Source organism: Taudactylus pleione, unplaced genomic scaffold, assembly GCF_031769625.1.
Source record: "Taudactylus pleione unplaced genomic scaffold, aTauple2 ptg000615l, whole genome shotgun sequence".
NCBI classification, from domain to species: Eukaryota; Metazoa; Chordata; class Amphibia; order Anura; family Myobatrachidae; genus Taudactylus; species Taudactylus pleione.
The window spans coordinates 4,988,110-5,008,217 of record NW_028285017.1 but is presented as its reverse complement, the minus strand read 5'-3'; the positions used below and the strand labels follow the sequence as shown (position 1 = coordinate 5,008,217).

The 20,108-nt window shown below is 41.3% G+C and overlaps 1 protein-coding gene across 2 annotated transcripts in view; it reads right to left on the bottom strand.

Annotated features, from left to right (window-relative positions):
* MAGI3 (membrane associated guanylate kinase, WW and PDZ domain containing 3) overlaps positions 1 to 20,108 on the bottom strand; it is a 378,672-nt gene that overhangs the window by 117,602 nt on the left and 240,962 nt on the right. For both annotated transcript variants that reach the window (XM_088454430.1, XM_088454431.1), the window contains exon 7: positions 18,690 to 18,747. In XM_088454430.1, coding sequence (XP_088310556.1) covers positions 18,690 to 18,747 — 58 coding nt within the window. The remainder of the gene's footprint in view (positions 1 to 18,689; positions 18,748 to 20,108) is intronic.

Here is a 20,108-nt window from a genome sequence, read left to right as displayed (position 1 = left end):
GATGTGCAGGCTCGGATAGGTTCGAGTTTGCACGTTGAGTTCGGATTTTTCCCTCCAAAAAAACGGAACTCAGAAAGAGGCTAAACGTCATCTTACATGGACGAACATCATTATTCCTGGACAAAAGTCCAGGAATGATGATGTTCGTCCATGTAAGATGACGTTTAGCCTCTTTAGTCCAGGAATAATGATGTTCGTCCATGTAAGATGACGTTTAGCCTCTTTCTGAGTTCCGTTTTTTTGGAGGGAAAAATCCGAACTCAACGTGCAAACTCGAACCTATCCGAGCCTGCACATCCCTAATAAATGTATATATATATATATATATATATATATATACACACACACACAAACGGTGGGAGAGCACATACATGAGATAGTAAGATAGTAACAAGAAGCACCTTTACTGATATGAATGCTCACGTACGTACAGGTTAAACCAAGCAACCTCATCTGTAACACGGTTCTTTCACAGTTCAGCAGATCCAAATCGGACATGAACTCAGGGAAAGCTCCGTGATCCAGTGCTGCCACTGGAAGCGACGGGTGACGTCCCAGTATCTCACGTTGTATGCCAACGCTATATCATACTTGCCGACATTGAGATTTTACTCTCCAGGAGTTGCCTGGAGAGGAGATGCAGGTGGGTGTCGGTGGGGGCAGGGCCAGACGATTTGCATCGTTAAGCCCCTCCACCTTGCACTAAAATGTTGCAACTCCTGCATATTTCACTAAGGAGGCGGGGCCAAATGACACGACTAATAGAATCATGTCATTAGGCCTTGCCCCCTACTCACAGACCTGCCGATCTGCAAGAAAATTTTCCCCATTCTGCTCACTTCACTAGGAGTGCCTACTGTCCAGGGGGTGCGGGGGAATACTCATAAAATCGTGAGCCTCCCTTTATTCCTGGGAGGGTAGGCAAGTATGCACACACAGCTCTACAAAGACTGAACTGTACAGTTGGAGAAGAGAACCTGTCTACTCAGTCCTCTTGTTCGGATCTCAAACGAGGCAAAATGTAATCTTCTCGGTGTCGGATCTTGTGTGTTTTGTATTGCATATTAAAGTCCCTCTCTCGTGATCGGGCGCCATTTAACACTGGAGACCGGAGGGAGAGGGCACTTAGTTTGTATTAAATAAAAAAATGTTTAGGAACACTGAATGCAGGGGCACTGTGTACTATGGGCTGGCTGCTGCACTCAGAGACACAACAAAAACCCCATAGGAGTGGACTGCAGCACTGTGTTGTTGTTTGTTAATAAAAAAAAAGCCTACTGGTGCTTAGGAGCACTGTAGAGGCACTGTGTGCTGCTGCAGCACTGTGAGACACAAAAAAACGCCATAGGAGTGGTCTGCTGCACTGTGTTGCTTTAAAAGCCTACTAGGGCACTGGCTTATACTAAGGGCGCTGTGAGACAGTTTGTTTTGTGTTAAGGACCTTTAGGCACTGTTATCAAAAATTAAAATGCTAAAACTTGTATGCAAAAAAAATCTAACGTCAGTAGGGTGCCACCCTTATACTGGGAGGGCTGAAAGTCAGCATGGATCAGTCGATAGCCAGCAGTTCTGGTAGTACTTCAACTTCTACTAAAGGTGATCCAGGGAAAATAAAGTTTAAGAGAGGGCACCTCAAATCTAAACAATATGTCACAATGTTACAAGAAAACATCACCTTAATAAAATGACTGCCGAAAAATGTAAAATTGTTTCCAACATTTCATATATCGCATGCAGGGCATGGTCTTCCTTTGTGAGTAGTGGTCTTGCTACTGATGTTTCATGCACTAGAATGCCTATTGCGGAAGCTGGAGCCAAACATACTCAGGAATCTTCTGAAACCTCACAAGCAAGACCTTCTCACTCTAAGTTGTAAATTTACTCAAGTGAGTGTTTTTACTAACTAAATCATAAACGACCAAATGTTTAAAAAAATGTCCAGTGTGTATGCACCTTTAGAGAAGCCTCCTTCCACCATTCCTGCACCCTCTGCAAATGTGGGGATGCACAGCACAAGTAAAGATGGTGACCTAAAAGTTGAGGAAACTACTGCGGAAGTGCAACAGGGAGAGGGGGATATTTGTGTATCTGACACTGATGAGGATGTTGTTTGTGTCAAAGTAAGTCAGCCACTTGTGGCAGCAGTTCTTGTCCATGATATAAAGAACCAAAAGACCAAAAAAGCCATCTCTTTTGTGTACAATTATTTTTACCCATCTCCTGACCACATTTGTCAAGCCATCTGTACCATTTGTTAAGCCAAAGTAAGTAGAGGTAGTGACGTTAACCATCTAGGAACATCCTCCCTGTTATGTAATTTGCAGCGAGTTCATGAAAAGTTTTTGTAAAAACTTGAAAAATCAGGTAAAATAATAACAAGCAGTCCAGCACCAGCTAGCTCTGTTAGCTCCCAGCACATGCAATTTCACCACCAACACCTTCATCATCAATCTTCTCATTAATTATCTGAGGTATATTCCTCAGAAGAAGCTTTGCACATTAAAACAGAAGAAGACTAATTTCAAACAAAAATTGACTCAAACAATCCTTTGCAAGAGGAAACAAGTCTGAAAATTGCCCTACAGTTGGACAGCAGTTTACTATGCTAGCATTAGAGCTGCGTCCAATATCCGCCATCAATGCATGTGGTTTTAGACAGTTACTTGAGGTCCCGTGTCCCGGCTACCAAATCTATCTATCTCATTTTGCAGAAACAGCAATTCCCCGTCTTTTTTTTTTTTTTTGTTAATTAAAGAGGTGTGCAGGAGATGCTGTCTGTGGCCAGAAAAATTTTTGGACATTTTCAGCATTCAGAAAATGCATGTAGAATATTGCAGCGGCTCAATTTGCCATGCCACCAACTGAAGCAAGAGCTAGGGACTATGTGGAATTCCATTCTTTATATTCTTCGGCAAATGGAGGAACAGCAAGAAGCCTTCCAAACCTACACAACAAGCCATTACATAGGGAGAGGAGGGGGAATGTACCTTAGTCCAGCACACTGGAGAATACTCTGTTTTATGCAAGCTACTAAAACCATTTGAAATAGTAACAAAATGAAGCAAGTTCAGATGCTACCAGCTTGAGTCAGGTGATTCCATTAATAAAACTACTAGAAAAGCAGCTAGAGAAACTGAAGGAGATGAAAAAGTGATTAAGTTGGACTTGTAAATCAACTTCTTTATGCGCTTTGCCAGGAGCAATAGGTTGTCAAGATCTTGCAATTGGATCACTACATTTTGGCAACAATGCTTGATCCCAGGTTTAAGACATACGTAATGTATTTCTCTCCAACAGACACAGATCTTAAGAGATGCAAAGAGCACCTTTCCAGCAAATTGTCAGCTCAAATGGCACATGACACAACAATGTCTCCTGCTTTAATTTCTCCTGCAAATGCTACTGCCAGGAAAAAAAAAGACCTTTTCCAAGAGACCCACTGGGGGTGTGGATGATGAGTCAAACTCAGTGCACCAACGTGAAACACCATTTTGACATCTGGTCAGGCTTGAAACAATTGTCCACAATTATTTACACCTCTACCGTGATTCAATCTGATACACTAAGTATCAGAAGGATGTTGGAGGAATATTGTAACAACAATGTACAAATTTGCATTTCACACAGTCTTTTTGATTAGTGGGAGGAAAAAAAAGACAAATTGGAGTCCCTTGCGCAAACTAGGTTTGGTGTACTTATGCTGACCACTCTCCAATGTGTACTTGGAAACAGTGTTTAGCACAGCCGAGATCCTTGTGAGCGATTGGCGTAGGATGCTACTTCCTCAAAATGTGAAAAAAACTCATGTCCATAAAAATGAACTACAAATTCTAGGAGGACTTCTTTGCCGCCAAATGCAACAAAGTACAGAGACTTCTGGAACAGTGGATTATGGTGTGATGATGATGTTAACACTGATGAGGATGATAATGACATCTTCCCAGTGTAGAGATAATTAACAACTCTGTAAGCCTCCTTAAGCCCATTGGTAGCTTGTTTTGTGGGGCCCAAACAAACCAAGCACTAAATACAGAACCAAGTCAATGCGCACAACAAAAACTGCAGGTGGGCTCAGTAAGATGCAGGTCACCAACCCCACATAACTCGGATACAGACTATAAAGAAACAATGTCCTCACTTGCGCTCTTGAAAAAATTCAACTTAACACAATGTTCAAAAGTCCATGAAGTTTGTTCCCTTTAGGGTGTGAAATGAATACATTGTAGTATATCCCTTATTTCTGATGGATCCTCACACAAGATTTCCAAGATATAAAATATAGGAAAGGGCAAATGTGTAGTACGTTCCTATGAAAATGGCTGTCTAGTCACAAATGGGTAGTTCAGCATGAAAAACCGTATGACCCCAGTTGCACTCCTTTATACAGTTGTAGTTTAATATAGGCAATGCGTACCGTACTCACATATACGCACCGTTTATTCCATCCATAAAGGTATCTTTTGGGTATGTTCCTGTCAGCCACAGCAGTGTTATATTTTGAAGTAAATTCTGTGCGGTTTATATTCAAATCCTCATATGATGTCCCGGAGTAGGGGGATGGATATAGGAGATGTGACAGAGGCTGCTGATATTGTCCTCAGTGTGGGGATGCCGGTGGTGTGAGCCATGAAAGAGTGTTGGCACTGCGGTGGTGTCAGCCCTGCATAGCGGATACCACTGCCACCCCCCGCCTATTAGGACCACGTAACGTATGACACACAACATTATTCTGATATCGTCTGCTTATTATATGACTATGGTGTCAAAGGCAAACTATAGTTAAAACTGGTAGCGATCCCAAATAGGTACAAATATCAACAACTCTTCCAATGTAAGACTATTTTGGGAAAAAAGCTGCATTTTGTGGGAAAAAGGTTTGTTATGCAACTTAAATCATTTATCATGCCGATCAGAAAGAACAACTACAATTGTATTGAAGGAGAAAGAATTGTAGAAAATCAAATAAAGGGCAAGTTCAACACATTACAGTTGAGCAATTAGTATTTTAGTTTTAATTTGCGATGGGACCAACTTTCCACAAAAAGTTTATCGTATGTTTATTTAAATATTTCTTACAAAAATGTTCTCTGTAATGTGCCACGTAACGTGCCATGCACGGTGCCACGTAACGTGCCATGCATGGTGCTACATAATGTGCCATGCACGGTGCCACATAACGTGCCATGCACGGTGCCACATAACGTGCCATGCACGGTGCTACATAAAATAAACAAACATACTGCACTGGTAAGATAAAATAAATATTCTCTCGGTCTGAGCTAGTTACACATCTGACAGGTCCCCAGGCTGGCAGAAACCTTTCCATGCAAACTGGTATTTGTGTTGCTCAGTGGAAGAGGCAGAATGCTGAAAGTCGCCCTCAGCCCCAATAAATAGGAGGTGGGTGTTTATGTGGACACAAGGCACCGTTCAGGAGCCTGGAATGATAAACTGCCTTCGCCTTTTTCATCGGACAAAAAATATAAATTACCAAAATGAAAAGTTCACATGACATCCTAGTCCTGTTTATTTCAGGTGAAATGTCCTTTATAATAAATGGCTCAAGGAGGCTGCGGATAGAGATGTTGCTATGGCAACGCAGCTTTTCAGCAAAATAACCAGGGCGGTAGTCCCTTCAGTGTGCTAAAAGCCTCTACAAAATGCAAAGGGTTAAAAGCCATAAGCAACATGTGAAGAAGAAATATGTTAAAGCTTATGCTTTTATACCAAATCAAACAGTTGTTGAAAAAGAATTGTGTGCATGTATGAATTAATTTGTACAATGCCATTGATGTGCACAATGTTTTTCAAGGTTGAGATAAAGTACAAAAAAGGGCTTAAGTACAGGGATCCAAGGTATGAGAGCAGCAATTAACAATAAGAATATATGAATGTTTTGCCACAAAGAGTTTACAATCTGAACGGATTATTGGAAGACGTAGAGACACACTACAAGCTATAAACTTCAAAATATTTAATTAGCTTGTGTGCTGTTCAGAACAAAGTACAAATCTCTCCTGATACCAGACAGCGTGAACAACAGAACAAGAGCATTCTAACTTTTGCACTTGACCGCAGAGAATATACTTCAATGGAAACAGCAATTTTATTTAAAACTTAAAATTCCCCCTTTTCCAATCACCATGTTGCTAACACAATGGTGCGGTTTCTTCCCAACGCTTGAGAGATGTGGTCCCCACATTTTTTAATAGACCTCATATAGCAGAATATTCCAATTAAGTGCATGAAATGACGTCTAAAACACTGCAGACCTAAAAAATAATACAAATTGTTTGTTTCTTTACCTGTCATGCATGATCTATTGCAGTGGACAGATAATTGTTAAAACATACAAACACACTTAAAAACATGCCTAAATGCTTCCCAGATGGTAGAATGTGTGGTGCTTTTTGTTTCCCTGCTGTGTGGCATTTTGGTCCTACCTGTGGAATAGTGTGTGACCTTTTCTTGGATGTAAAACTCTACTAAAATGGGTTTTGAAAACAAATCAGTGATACTCACTTGGATATACAGACTATAGAAAGATGATTAAATCAGACATATTGATTCATAAAATACCAGGAGACCAGCAAGTTCTGAACAAGTTAAAACTGGGCAGGACCAGTGTTTCCCAGGTGTGGAGACTCACTTACGGTACACTTGCTTTGTACGCTAGAGCACTGCATAGCTTTGCCATGGTTAACACAATCACCCTCCCCAAAGATTATATTGTCAGCTAGTATGTAGTTATCTTGGTTCTTACGCTGTCATGATTGCAAGCTGCCAACAAAGCTCCGGAGGGGAACAAGGGCTTTTGCTAAGCTGTCATAAACACACACGTAACAAAGGCCAGGCCTCATTCAGTTAGACAACTCACTCCCTGTGCATTCATCTCTTGATGCACGGAGCATCTCTCATATATAGACAATTCAAAGTATACTGAATTGCATGGAGGTCAACTCTTCCCAACTTGAAGCCAGTTAGTAAACTAGTGCAAGATGTTCCCAATTACTTATTATAGCATCAAAACCTTTAAAATGTCAGTGGTATCATGTTGCTGAATATTAATTTCCTTCTATATTATCCTGAATATACTTGCCACTAAAAGTACTGTTTTGGCAGACAGTGCTAAATATTTATGCATTTTCAACTGTGTAATACCTTGCAAACTCACTAATTGGGGTATATAAACTACATCCCCTACTAAACACAGTTAAGGCGAAGTGTGTCTTGATGGCTTACTGAGCCCGGACAGAATTCTACACTTGGTTACTGAACTCCAAGGTTAATTGCCCATCTTGACCTACAGTATAGTGTATATATGCTCCTACTTTCAGTTTGTTAACTAGAAAATCAGCATTTAGATTGATTTGGGTTACAACACTGTCCTATGCACCATCAGTTCAGCTATGTATTGCATTGTTTATTGTATACAGGTCGTATCTCGTACCCAACCCGTTTAGTAGTATGGAAGAACAGATGCACAGCAATCATGCCACACACAACCAAAGGAAAGATAAACGAGAATTATCCAACTTCCTTGAGGCAACATATGGCGGATTCCTCGTTGAAGAAAGTGGTCAGGGAACAAACAGTTTCGCTCACTGAAAAAATAGAAAAATGAAGAAGCTATGGAAGATTAGATTTTTGTTAACCTAGTAACGAAATGTTGACAGAGGACCGAGTCCTGGGGTAAAGGGTCCATGACGTTTGGGACAAAGTCTACTTAACTTATATAAAATATTAGAAAGACCTAGACAACTTGCCTAGAATAAATAATATTAGAGTAACAGGCATCCCAAAGACTGTTCATAGCCTAGACAATTGTCACTTTATATTGACTGTGGAATAAGCTCTTGACTTTGAACCTGATTTTATACAGCCATGGCCAAAAGTTTTGGTTTTCACAAAGTCTGCTGCTTCAGTTTTTATGATGGCAATTTGCATATACTCCAGAATGTCATGAAGAGTGATCAAATGAATTGCAAAGTCCCTCTTTGCCATGACAATGAACTTAGGGCCGATTCAGACCCGCTCGCTAGCATGCGATCGCTCGTAGCTGGACGATATTTGCAATCTGCGAATGTGTATGTATCGCAATGCGCATACATGAACCACTGCAAAAGATCGAGAAGCGCTCGCTCACCCAGCAAAGACAGCCCAGTTGAATGAGTGACAGGAGAGGCCGTTTGTGGATAGTAACAAGGGCAGGCCACTAGAAAAGGGGGAGTGGAGGTACGAACGCAGGCGTGCCTGAGTGTTTCAACGCAATTTCAAAGCGTGCATAATTAACAGGCAGCATCATTGTACATGTCACCTGGTTGTATTTCACACTGAAGTGATCGCAGTGCTTCCGTAAAGGTATAGTCAACCTCAAGCGCTGCGAGCACATCCGATGATGCTCGATGTACCAATGTTTTCATGCACTTCCAGGAGATGACGTATGCATGTGGATGTCTTATGAATGGCTACTGGGCATCTGCATGCACAAAGTGATTGCACGCCAAGACATAGCGTACGATCACCTGCCTTGCTGGGCGTGCGTTAGATTTGCATACGCTGGGAGCGAGTGAGTGTATCTAGTGAGTAGATCTGAATGAGCTCCTTAATCCCAAAAACAACATTTCCACTGCATTTCAGCCCTTCCACAAAAGGACCAGCTGACAGGTCAGTGATTCTCTCATTAACACAGGTGAGAGTGTTGACGAGGATAAGGCTGGAGATCACTCTGTCATGCTGATTGAGTTAGAGTAACAGACTGGAAGCCTTAAAATGAGGGTGGAGCTTGAAATCATTGTTCTTCCTCTGTTAACCATAGTTACCTGCAAGGAAACCTGTGTAGTCATCATTGCTTTGCACAAAAAGAGCTTCACAGGCAAGGATATTGCTCTAGTAAGACTGCACCTAAATTAACCATTTATCGGAACATCAAGAACTTCAAGGAGAGAGGTTCAATAGCTGTGAGTAGGCTTCAGGGCACCCAAGAAAGTTCAGCAAGAGCCAGGACCGTCTTCTAAAGTTGATTCAACTGCGGTATCGGGACACCACCAGTGCAGAACTTGCTCAGAAATGGCAGCAGGAAGGTGTGTGTACATCTTCATGCACAGTGATGTGAAGACTTTTGGAGTATGGCCTGGCGTCAAGAAGGGCAGCAAAGAAGCCACTTCTCTCCAGGAAAAACATCAGGGACAGATTGATATTCTGCAAAGGGTACAGGGAATGAACTGCTGAGGACTGGGTAAAGTTATTCTCTCTGATGAATCCCCTTTCAGATTGTTTGGGGAATCTGAAAAAACACTTGTCCAGAGAAGGAAAGGTGAGCGCTACCATCAGTCCTGTGTCAACAGTAAAGCATCCTGAGACCATTCATGTGTGGGGTTGCTCCTCAGTCAAGGGAGTGGGCTCACTCACAATTTTGCCTAAGAACATAGCCATGAATAAAGAATGGTACCAAAACATCCCCCAAGAGCAACTTCTCCCAACCATCCTTTGGTGATGAACAATGCCTTTTCCAGCATGATGGAGCACCTTGCCATAAGGCAAAAGTAATAACTAAGTGGCTCAGGGAACAAAACATCTAAATTTTGGGTCCATGGCCAGACCTTAATCCTATTGAGAACTTGTGGTCAATCCTCAAGAGGTGGGTGGACAAACAAAAACCCACAAACTCCAAGCATTGATTAGGCAAGAATGGGTGGCCATCAGTCAGTATGTGGCCCAGAAGTTGATTGACAGCATGCCAGGGCGAATTACAGAGGTCTTGAAAAAGAAGGGTAAACACTGCAAATATTGACTCTTTGCATAAACTTAAAGGCTTTTATTGACAATTACATTGACACGTATTAAATGCTTGTAATTTTACTTCAGTGTACCATAGTAACATCTGACAAAAAGGTCTAAAAACAGTGAAGCAGCAAACTTTGTGAAAACCAATACTTGTGGCATTCTCAAAACTTTTATCCATGGCTGTACAAATATTTGCAGTTCATAGGGCCATGTAAACCAGACAGAAGAACCATAATTCAAGGGATGCTAAAGCACACTTTAAAAATTACCAATATAACCATAAAACGGAATTGAGCTTCCTTTAGGAAACTCATTTTAGTCAAAACATTATTTTTTAAATATTGTAATAAATACAGTTCTTTAGGTGGATCAATTTAATATATTCATGAGTGAAGAAAAACAAAATCATGATAAAACTACAATGTAATGTGCTACGTATCACAAATCTTTTTTGGCCGGTAGCAGCAGCTGAACAGCTTCTGGGGAAAGTTATTATACACCACAAAGTTTAAAATTCACTCAAACAGTTATGCTGGGCATACACTATACAATCATCTCTCCAATATGGCTGGTTAGAATGAAAATCTGGTAGTGTATGGGATCAAATTATAATTGACCATTTACTCATGAACACTGGAAAACAGTCAAAAATGTTTGTGCAGACAAATTAGTTACCGTATATACTCGAGTATAAGTCGACCCGAATATAAGCCGAGGTACCTAATTTTACCACAAAAAACTGGGAAAACTTATTGACTTGAGTATAAGCCTAGGGTGGGAAATGCAGCAGCTACTGGTAGTAATCCCTCCCCTGGTAGTGCCCCCAGTAGTAATACCCCCCCTGGTAGTGCCCCCAGTAGTTATACCCCTCTCTGGTAGTGCCCCCAGTAGCAATATCCCCCCTGGTAGTGCCCCCAGTATTAATCCCCCCCTGGTAGTGCCCCCAGTTGTAATCCCCCCCCTGGTACTGCCCCCAGTAGTAGCCCCCCCAGTAGAGAGAGATGTAATTAAAAAAAAAAACACTTACCTAAAACCCCGCTCCTGGTCCCGACGCTGCTACTGGCTCGTCCGGCCGCTTTGCATTATGGGAGAGACGTCGTCATGACGACGTCCCCCCCATTACCCACTGCAGGAGCTGGAAGATGGCTCCCGCAGTGGGAGCAGCAGCAGCCGATGAGAGTCTGACAGACTCTCATCGGCTGCTGATTACAACAAACACAGCTGCCGTTGCCGGCGGCTGTGTGTTTGGCAGTATGTAGTGCTGACCGAACTCCGTCCGGTCAGTGCTACACACGCGATGCAGCTGTGTCACAGAGACACAGTCTGCACCGCAGCCCGCATGGTATGCTACTCAGCTGCGTACCATGCGGGCATGACTCGTGTATAAGCCGAGGGGGTGCTTTTTTAGCACAAAAAATGTGCTGAAAAACTCGGCTTATACTCGAGTACATACGGTAAATCAAACATATTTAACCAATTTGAGCAATCATTTTTGTCCATTTTCATGTGCTTGGGACCAGATGGTCGAATCTCCTTTGCTCCCATACACTACCAAGTTTTCATTCCAACCAGCCAGATTGGACAGATAATTGTATAGCTTATGCCCAGCATTACCCTCCAGTACCTGAGCAGAAAGGTGGACATTTGAAATGTGTAGCATGTCAAGCCTTTAAAGTGACTAAACGGTCCAATATCCTTGATAAACACAGTTGTGTAGGTATTTTCTAAGATAACTGTTAACTGTGGGCCTGATTCAGAGCCGGACGCTCTGACAGAGCGCTCGCTCTGAATCAGGGCCGGCCTTCTGTTTTTTAGAGCGGCCTCCTGGCCGCTCGCATAGCTGTGGGTGACCACCCACAGTTATAGCTAGCGGCCAGGAAGATGGTCGCGATGGTCAAGACCATCGCAACCATCGGGCTTGCGACGAGACCCTCGTGGTAGGGTCTCGTTGTCGCACGCCCAAGAGAGCTTTCAGCTCAAACATAGCCGAAAGCTCTCCCACTGACATCACTTGTGATGTCAGTGGGGCCGGCCCCAGACGTTAGACGTTCCCATGGGAACGCCTCCGTCTAGGCAGCCACGCCCCCAGCCCGCCCACCACAGGGGGAGTGCTGTCACTCAACATCGACAGCACGCCCCCTTTGGTACGAGACCCGGAGCGACGGTGTGACCAAGAGGGGCTCAATATGGCGAGTCTTTTTATTAAGGACCAAGAGGGGCTCAATATGGCGAGTCTTTTTATTAAGGTTTTCAAAAAGAAAAACAGAAAACCGAAGGAAAGAATGGGGAGGGGTTGTAAATATAACTACATACGTTCATGTGGTAACATGATAATTTCTGAGAACCATTTGCACATAGAAAAGCTCTAATAATTAATTAACAAATGTTATGCATTTAAAAGATCCATATCAGATCTACACAAATAAACTATGAGAATATAGTGGGAGAGGGCAAAATGCCAGGAAGGTTGGGAAAGGGGAGGAAATAGAATGTAAGGGGAGAGTAGAGAGGATGGCGTCAAGTAAACAGAGATCAGCAAATGTATGGAGTAAGACCAGTCCTGAAGAGTTAGGGGAGTCTCATAGTGATTGATCCAAAAAGCCCACGTCTTAGAGAACTTGTTACTAGCAATGTATTTCATATGACAGACCTGCCATATTCGATATATGATACAAAATCAAGGCGGTGAGATCTGTGTTCTCAAGGTGGTGATATTCTGTGTGCAACTGCGGGTGTATCTGCAAGCGAAATGCTACGTTACAGTGTCACAGCAGCTGACACTGTAACATAGCACTTCACATGCATTGACACCTGCAGTCGCACATAGACTATAGACATGGTGCATATCATTCTAATCAGCAGAAGCTGGTAGTGCAGCCTATTCACATCTCTTACCGAATAAGACGCTTTTGAAGGTAAAAAGTCACATGAAAAGACACTCTGCACTACTAAGTCTCAAGGTGCTAACACGTTATGTTTAACGTGACTAGTAGCGCACGGAGGTAAGATGTATATGGACACTGTAAGTTGCTTATAGTGCAACAATAAAATATACAATTATGATATAAGCCCTCTACAAGAGGCTGTAGTATTACAGAAGTTTCCAAAGAGAGAGTCGGCTGCTGTGCATTGTAAGAAAAGAGTCAGGCTGAAGCGTAAAAGTGTCTAAGTTATTGATAACAATAGCTGGAACTTAGGTATCGCCCTTGGAGATCTCCAAATCAAGGAATGGATTGCAAAGGTGTGAGATCCATCAATAATTTAATATCATAGTTGGTCCAATAAGGAAAACAGGAGGGAGACATGTCTGGGATTAAGGGACTGTTTCACAGTGAGCAATAGGCTCGATTCAGACCATCTCGCTAGATGCGTTTGTACGCACCCAGAGTAAGAAAATCTGGCAAAAGCATGCGATCGCATGGCAAGGAATTAGCAACCCCACTATGTCTTAGCGTGCGATCGTGCTGTGTATGCAGACACCCACCAGCCTGCCTTAAGACGCCCACATTCCCACGTCATGTCCAGGAAGTGTATGCAACCATCGGTAACATCGAGTACCAACGGATGCAATCCCAGCATTTGTGGCTGACCATACCTTTCCGCAAAAACTGCAAGTGCTTCAGTGTAAAATTCTGCCAGGTGAGGGGTACTATGACGCTTCGTCTTAATTATGCACGCCTCTGAAAAGGCGTTGACACGCTCAGACACACCTGCGTTCGCACCACCACTCCTCCGTTTTCATGGACCATCCCCTATTACCACCCACAAACGGCTTGTCATGTCACTCTGGCTAGTGATCTTTCTATGCGCAGCGAGTGAACGCTTCCCGATCGCATGGATCAGTTCACGCACGCGCACTGCGATGCGTACGCATGCAAAAATCGTCTGGCTGAGTGCGAACACAGCCTAGCGAGCGGGTCTGGATCGGACCCAATGTACCAAATCAGGGAGAGAAAAATGTAAGTGGTAGTCATGTTCAGGGAAGGCTCTAGGGGTGTTCGACCAGTGCGGTCGCACAGCGGCACCACCCATAGAGGGCGCACCCCTCCCCAACATCCCCATTTCAGCGGGACTGTACTGTCCTGCTGTTGCACCCGTGGGCGGAAGTGGGCGCGCGGCATCCAATCACTGATGGCAGAGGACTGGGGGAAGCCCAGTCAGTGATGGAGGGCTGGGCTTTATCCCCAGCCTGACGTTATTTGGAGGTGTGCCATGCGGGCATGCCTCTAAATGACGTCACACAGGGGGAGTGGCCTATGGAAATGAGGCCACCCACCCAATATCAGCCACGCGCGATTACAGGCCACTATGTACCGGGCCAGCACAGGGTGCTCAGACCCCTGGAGCCGGCCCTGGTTATGTTATCCCATAGTAAAAGGCTAGGGCTGGAAGAAAGCAATTCAAGCAGGGCCTACACTGATGTTTTACCCAAAACAAGGAAAAGGTAGAGTGTAGGTTAGTAGTGTTGGTCTCTATATCCACCTAGACTCTTGTGCCTTGAGGTGAAGGGTTCAACAAAACAATTGGGTTATACAATAAAATAAATTTGGAAGATAGTTGTTAAAGTTTGAAGGCACAACCAGAAACTCACATCAGGAAAGTTTTAAATCATTTTAAAAAAAGTCAGGAAAATATATTCATTTTTATTAATGTAACTCAACCAGTCCAGTATATCAGAAAATTGTTCCGATTGGTGAGATCAAATTGATGATTTCAATTAAGGGTGGAAATTTGTGGCTTATAGTTGGTTACAAGTTCTAGTTAGATAGACCCCTAAGTATTTCACTCTGTGGACTTGCCAACAGAAGGTATACTTACAGTAGATTTTAAGTTTGTAAAATGTTGCAAGGCTGATTAAAGGTCTAGCACTTAAGACTTGGCAACATTAATAATAATAATAATAATTATACTACAGAGGTGCAGTTGCTGGAAGACACTGAGGAAAGAGATATGAGCATGAGTGAAAGACAACAAAACATCATCCACATACTGTAGAAAGAAATGTTATGTTCTTGAGGACCAACCTTTTAATCTGTAATATCAATGTTTCAATAAATCTTAGTGGCCATCATGAGAACAAATATGAACAGAGACAAAGAGCAACTCCATCTTTTTCCATTGTGCATAGCAAATGAAAAGGACTTTAATCCATTGGCAGTACCTACAGCTGATGGGTTGAAATGAACAGCCCCGACTTTTGGCAGAAATGAACACCTAATGCCCATAGCAAGCAAAGTGTGACACATGTGAGACCAATTAACAATGTTAAAGGCCTTTTCCGTGTCCAAGGCCTCAGAATCATTAATTTATTAGCTAGGTAGAGAAGTTCAATTGTTTGTCTGTTGCGATCAGAAACCTGTCTACTGGATGTAAAACCCACCTGGGTCCAGGTTCTCTAGAGAAATAATGACTTTATTTAACCATCTAGCTAGAATCTCGGTGAAGAGTTTAAGACTGACATCAATAAAGAGACAGGCCTATAGCTACTGCAAGAGTTGGGGACTCTCCCCGGTTTGGGATGACTACAAATCTCTTCTTCCTTAATGGTCAGGTTAAAATTAGATCCAAAAAAGACGGTGTTGAATAGACTCAGAAGCATGAGAATGAGAGGTTTTGTATAATAGATAGCGAAGAAGTCACCAAGGCCAGAGTTGCATTTTTTAATGTACTTGAGGGACTGAGAAATTTCATCAGAGCTTATGGTCTTATTGAGGAATTAATTATTTTGAAGAAGAAAACTTTGGGTAGGTGTGATAAATCTAAGTAATGACGGAACCAAGGGTAAGGGGGTCAGTAATCTGTGGTTTATTACTATACAGGCTAGAAGAGCACTCTAAATATTTGGTAATTTTTTTTAGGGTCATATATTAGTTGGCCACTACCCTCTTTAATAAACTGAATATAATTACGTGTGCAATTGTCTTGTAACTGCTGGCCTAAGAGCCTGCCCGCTTTATAGCATTGATACTAAAACTGCTGATGAAGACACTGTAGGGTTTTGCCCACTTTGTTAAATAATATTTAAATTATTTAGTGCTAACAATCTGAGAATTCTCTTACATTTTAGATATCTTTAATGTGGTGTAGTGACAGAGGAGATTTGCGTCTCATAATCCAAAATATGTGCTTTCTTAGTCTAGGTATAGGGAAGAAGAGAGGCTAGTTAATACACCCGATGGAGGAGATACATCAGAAAGCAATATTGTGGGATACATAATTCTGGATGGCTTCAACAGATAGTTTTAACATGGTCCTCACAACGAAGAAGGGTGCCATCCAAACAGCAGAGTGGTTTGATCACAGGAATGTAGAAAAGAGAGCCCTAAGAGGGTGATGTGATAAATAAAATCTATGAGAGTGAATAAATATTTAAACTTCATCTCAGTTTGCCTAAATTCTATGAAATCTGGTCTCAGTGGAAATATACTTGATTTGTTCATGTATGCTGTTAAATGTTAGATTACATTTCCAGACATGACCTAATAAGTCAACTTTTTTATGGTCTCCTGTTAAATAAAGGGGTTCACAGTTTATATATTTCTAGATATATGTAATCAGCTACAGTACAATATGTATCAAGCTTAGTTTGTCTGCTCCATTGGGCAGGGCCATCTACCCCTTCTGTATGTCTTTTGTTTGTAACATGTCCCCCTCCATAATTTAGTGTGTATATATATATAAACATGACACTAGACAGAATATTGGTGTAAATAGTCACAAAATACGTGTATTGAGCAACCAGGCACAAATATATAAGTGCATACGTCGTCTCCTACAGATCATCTTCTATTCCAGTTTTTTATACCCAGAGGACAATGCTAAACCTAAACTTATAAAGGGAACAGTCTGTGACCTTTAAATATGTCACAACTGTCTCTTAATTTCAGTGCTCTGCAATAAAGACAAAGCCTAAGGTAAAACTAATGCTAATGGACTCTCAAAGTGCATTAACAGAAAATCCCACTTAATGTTTGCCTGGAACGATTTAGAACTTCACTAAGTTCAGTACAGAGATATTTTTACTTTTCTACTTTAATGCTATCTGATGGAGTGAAGGAGTTAATGCAATTCTAGATCCTGAAACTGCTAAATGGTATTACAAATGATAAATTAATGCGCTGTGTAGCAAATAAGTCGATAGCTTCATTAGTTAATATAGTGGCATACCTTAAGGGTTGCTGCGTCCTCCTTTGTCAAAGTAAAGGATCTGCACTGCTGAATATAATCAGTTAAAAGTTTTAAGTTGCTGATTACTACACTCAACAATTTTCTGGTCTTCCTTCTCTGACTTCAGAGATTAGAGGCGGCTTTGGTTTGCAGTATATCTGGATGAATAGACTTCAATTTGCACAGTGATGTACAAACATGTAATATACTTTACATCAAATGATTTGGTGGAAACCGAGCAATCACAATACAGCCATTACCACATTTAAAGTGCATAAATGTTCACAAAGAAATACCTTATGCCTTTAAATGTTTAAACAAACTCATAATGAGTGTTGAAAAAGTTTATTTCCTAACATATTAAACTATAATTCTCAGTTTCATTTACCAAGTGGAAGTAGAGCTTGAATCTGCTGTTTGGGATAAACATACCATTGGCTGACATTAAATTGCACAATGAACTATACATGCCACACAAAGATATGTAGCTACAGTATGACGGTGATCAACTTGCTAGAATAATTAATCCATGCTAATCATATCAACCAGTCCATCTTGTTATTATGTACAAAAAAAAAATTGCAACACATCGAAGGTGCTGGTGAGAACCTGATAAAATGAAATTAAATATATAAATGCTGTTCATTGGTTACAAGCCAATTAAAATGAACAAAAAAAGGAAAATGAACAGTGCTGCATTCATACAATATTTAGTAATAAACCCCTCTGAAGAAATCCAGGTGACGGGAAGAAACGTGTTAATTACATTATTCACTATCTTCATAGATACGCCGAAACCTCACTTAGGGGCCCACTGCGATCTATTAGCGCCCATGATCACATGGCAGTATGTGATCATACCGCCCGATGTATTAAATAGCAACCGCAGGGACAGGGGCTCCGAAAAGGAGATATCTGCTGCAGTCCCTCCACAATACTTATGGGGGATACTTCATTTTTGCGGCTATCTCCTCAAAAATGGTGTTTTTTGGGGCATATGTTGCAAACAGCATTTCCGATTTGGAGTTTACTTTGTATGACAATATTCACTATTCAACTCTTATTTATGCTTTTTCTATGGTGGTGGAAACAATTCTCCATATACTTACAGTACCTACAAAATCCTGGGAGCCTATCACCTGTAATCCTTCCTCGGAGGGTAATTTCCTCACGTACAAGGCATTTTAATCTGCATTGTTTCTTCTGTTATTGCTTTACTGTGCAGCTATTGAGGATTTGCTATGGGCAGCCTGAGTGGACTTAATTGGTAACATGTATTTAATGACAATATTTGAACAATTTAGTGCTTTCCTAAAATGCTTGAGGTTTACTAAAGACAAATTACCTCCAGCGATTTCCATTGGACATCAAGTCATTACTTAGAATTGTTACAAACATATGGTTTCATTATAGTGCAATGGTAAATTACTATTGAGGGCCGGCTCTAGACCAAGCGGAGCCCTGAGCGACATTTTCCTTTGCTCCTTGAGCCGCTCCTGATTATATTAAAAGTCTGCACTCTTTCTAGTATCAGGGTGTTCTGTTACTCTATAATGTTGTCATATTCGGTGTAACAGTACTTGCACACATGGGGTTTGAATGACTAGAATATATTTATATAAAATTAAAATCAGAAGGCCAGACTCAATTTAAGAAATCATTAACTTGCTAGCTGAATAAATGGATGTAACAAGCATTTAAATAAGTGGCGCAGGATTAACCCTCTAAGCACTTACTCAACAAAATAGATTCCGTACTGTGGGTCCTCTATCTTCTCCCAGCCATATGGAAGTTCTAAAATTAAACAAATAGAGATGCTTTTTTTTATAATAGATTCATCACCTTTGATACATTATTAACTTTTGTTTCTAGGTGTTTTTTTTTTTAGCTCAAGTCTTTGTTAAACCTGGGATAAAAGCACACCAGTTAACAATCGCTTAGAAATATTTGTAGCTTAATCCAGTCAACTCACATCACATCAATTTAGATGCATAAAAGACAGCACTGACAATATCATCTATTATATTTTAAATGCAAAAAACAATTAACTCAGTTTACCTTTTAATAAACTAAGTAAGGGTTAAACTATGAATGAGTATTCAATGAAGACACTTTTATCAATTATATCACCTTATGTTGACATGGATACGCCAAGAGGTAAGCTGATAATAGGAATAATGTATGAGAGTCTAAATACATGTTGTGCATATTGGAGGGCAGACCATCTGTGATCTTAAATGACTATATAAGAGACATCTTATTTACTGTGGATAGCACTGCTAGCTGACAAGCAGTTTTCAGTGTGTCAGATAAACTGCTAGTAATTATTTAATACAGATAAGCAGAATGTGACATATAGCCTGCTGGCTGAGCACACTGAATCACCATGTTCTACAATGCTTTGAAGATTTTTCTCTCAATGCCTTGGGTCGTATTTACTTAAATGTACATGATGTTCCAGCACAGCTGGGTGTGAATGATAATTCTGATCTGGAAATGACAGCGGCTTTGACTAGTATGAGGTTGTACAGCTGACCTTACATTGTTTGTGGATGTAAAATGTTCAGTTCCAAAAAGGCTGTATATTGCAATCATGACTAGTTTTGGTTGTCTATTACATGGAAAAAACCCACAAACATGGATATGAATGATGATTTAACTTATATAACTGTAATAAAGAAATATGCATTGATTTAAGTGTTTGTGAATAATGTTAATTTCCAGCAGCATTAAGGACCTTAGTGTCATTCACCTGACATCACAGACTTCAGAGTCACAGCACTGCAGGTGAATTATACAGTAAGAAATCAGGTGCAAAGAGAATAGTTATTTCTGATAATAGATGGGGTTAACAGAAAAGTAGACACTACACTTCTATAAATGTAGATCAATGGTGTTGTTTTAGGGGTGCCGGTACTCAGGATCCCGGCAGTTAAAATCCAGACGCCGGCATCCGAACAGGGTTAGGATAACACCACCTGTTGGTAGATATCCTAACCCTCCCCCTCTCCCTATCCCTCCTACAATGGTGCTTAAATCTAACCTACCCCCTAGTGGCTAATTCTAACCTCCTCCCCGAACCCTAAAACCTAACCCTCCCTCCTTCGTGCCGAACGCTAACTCCTAACCCCGCTACTTACCTTTGGGATGCCGGT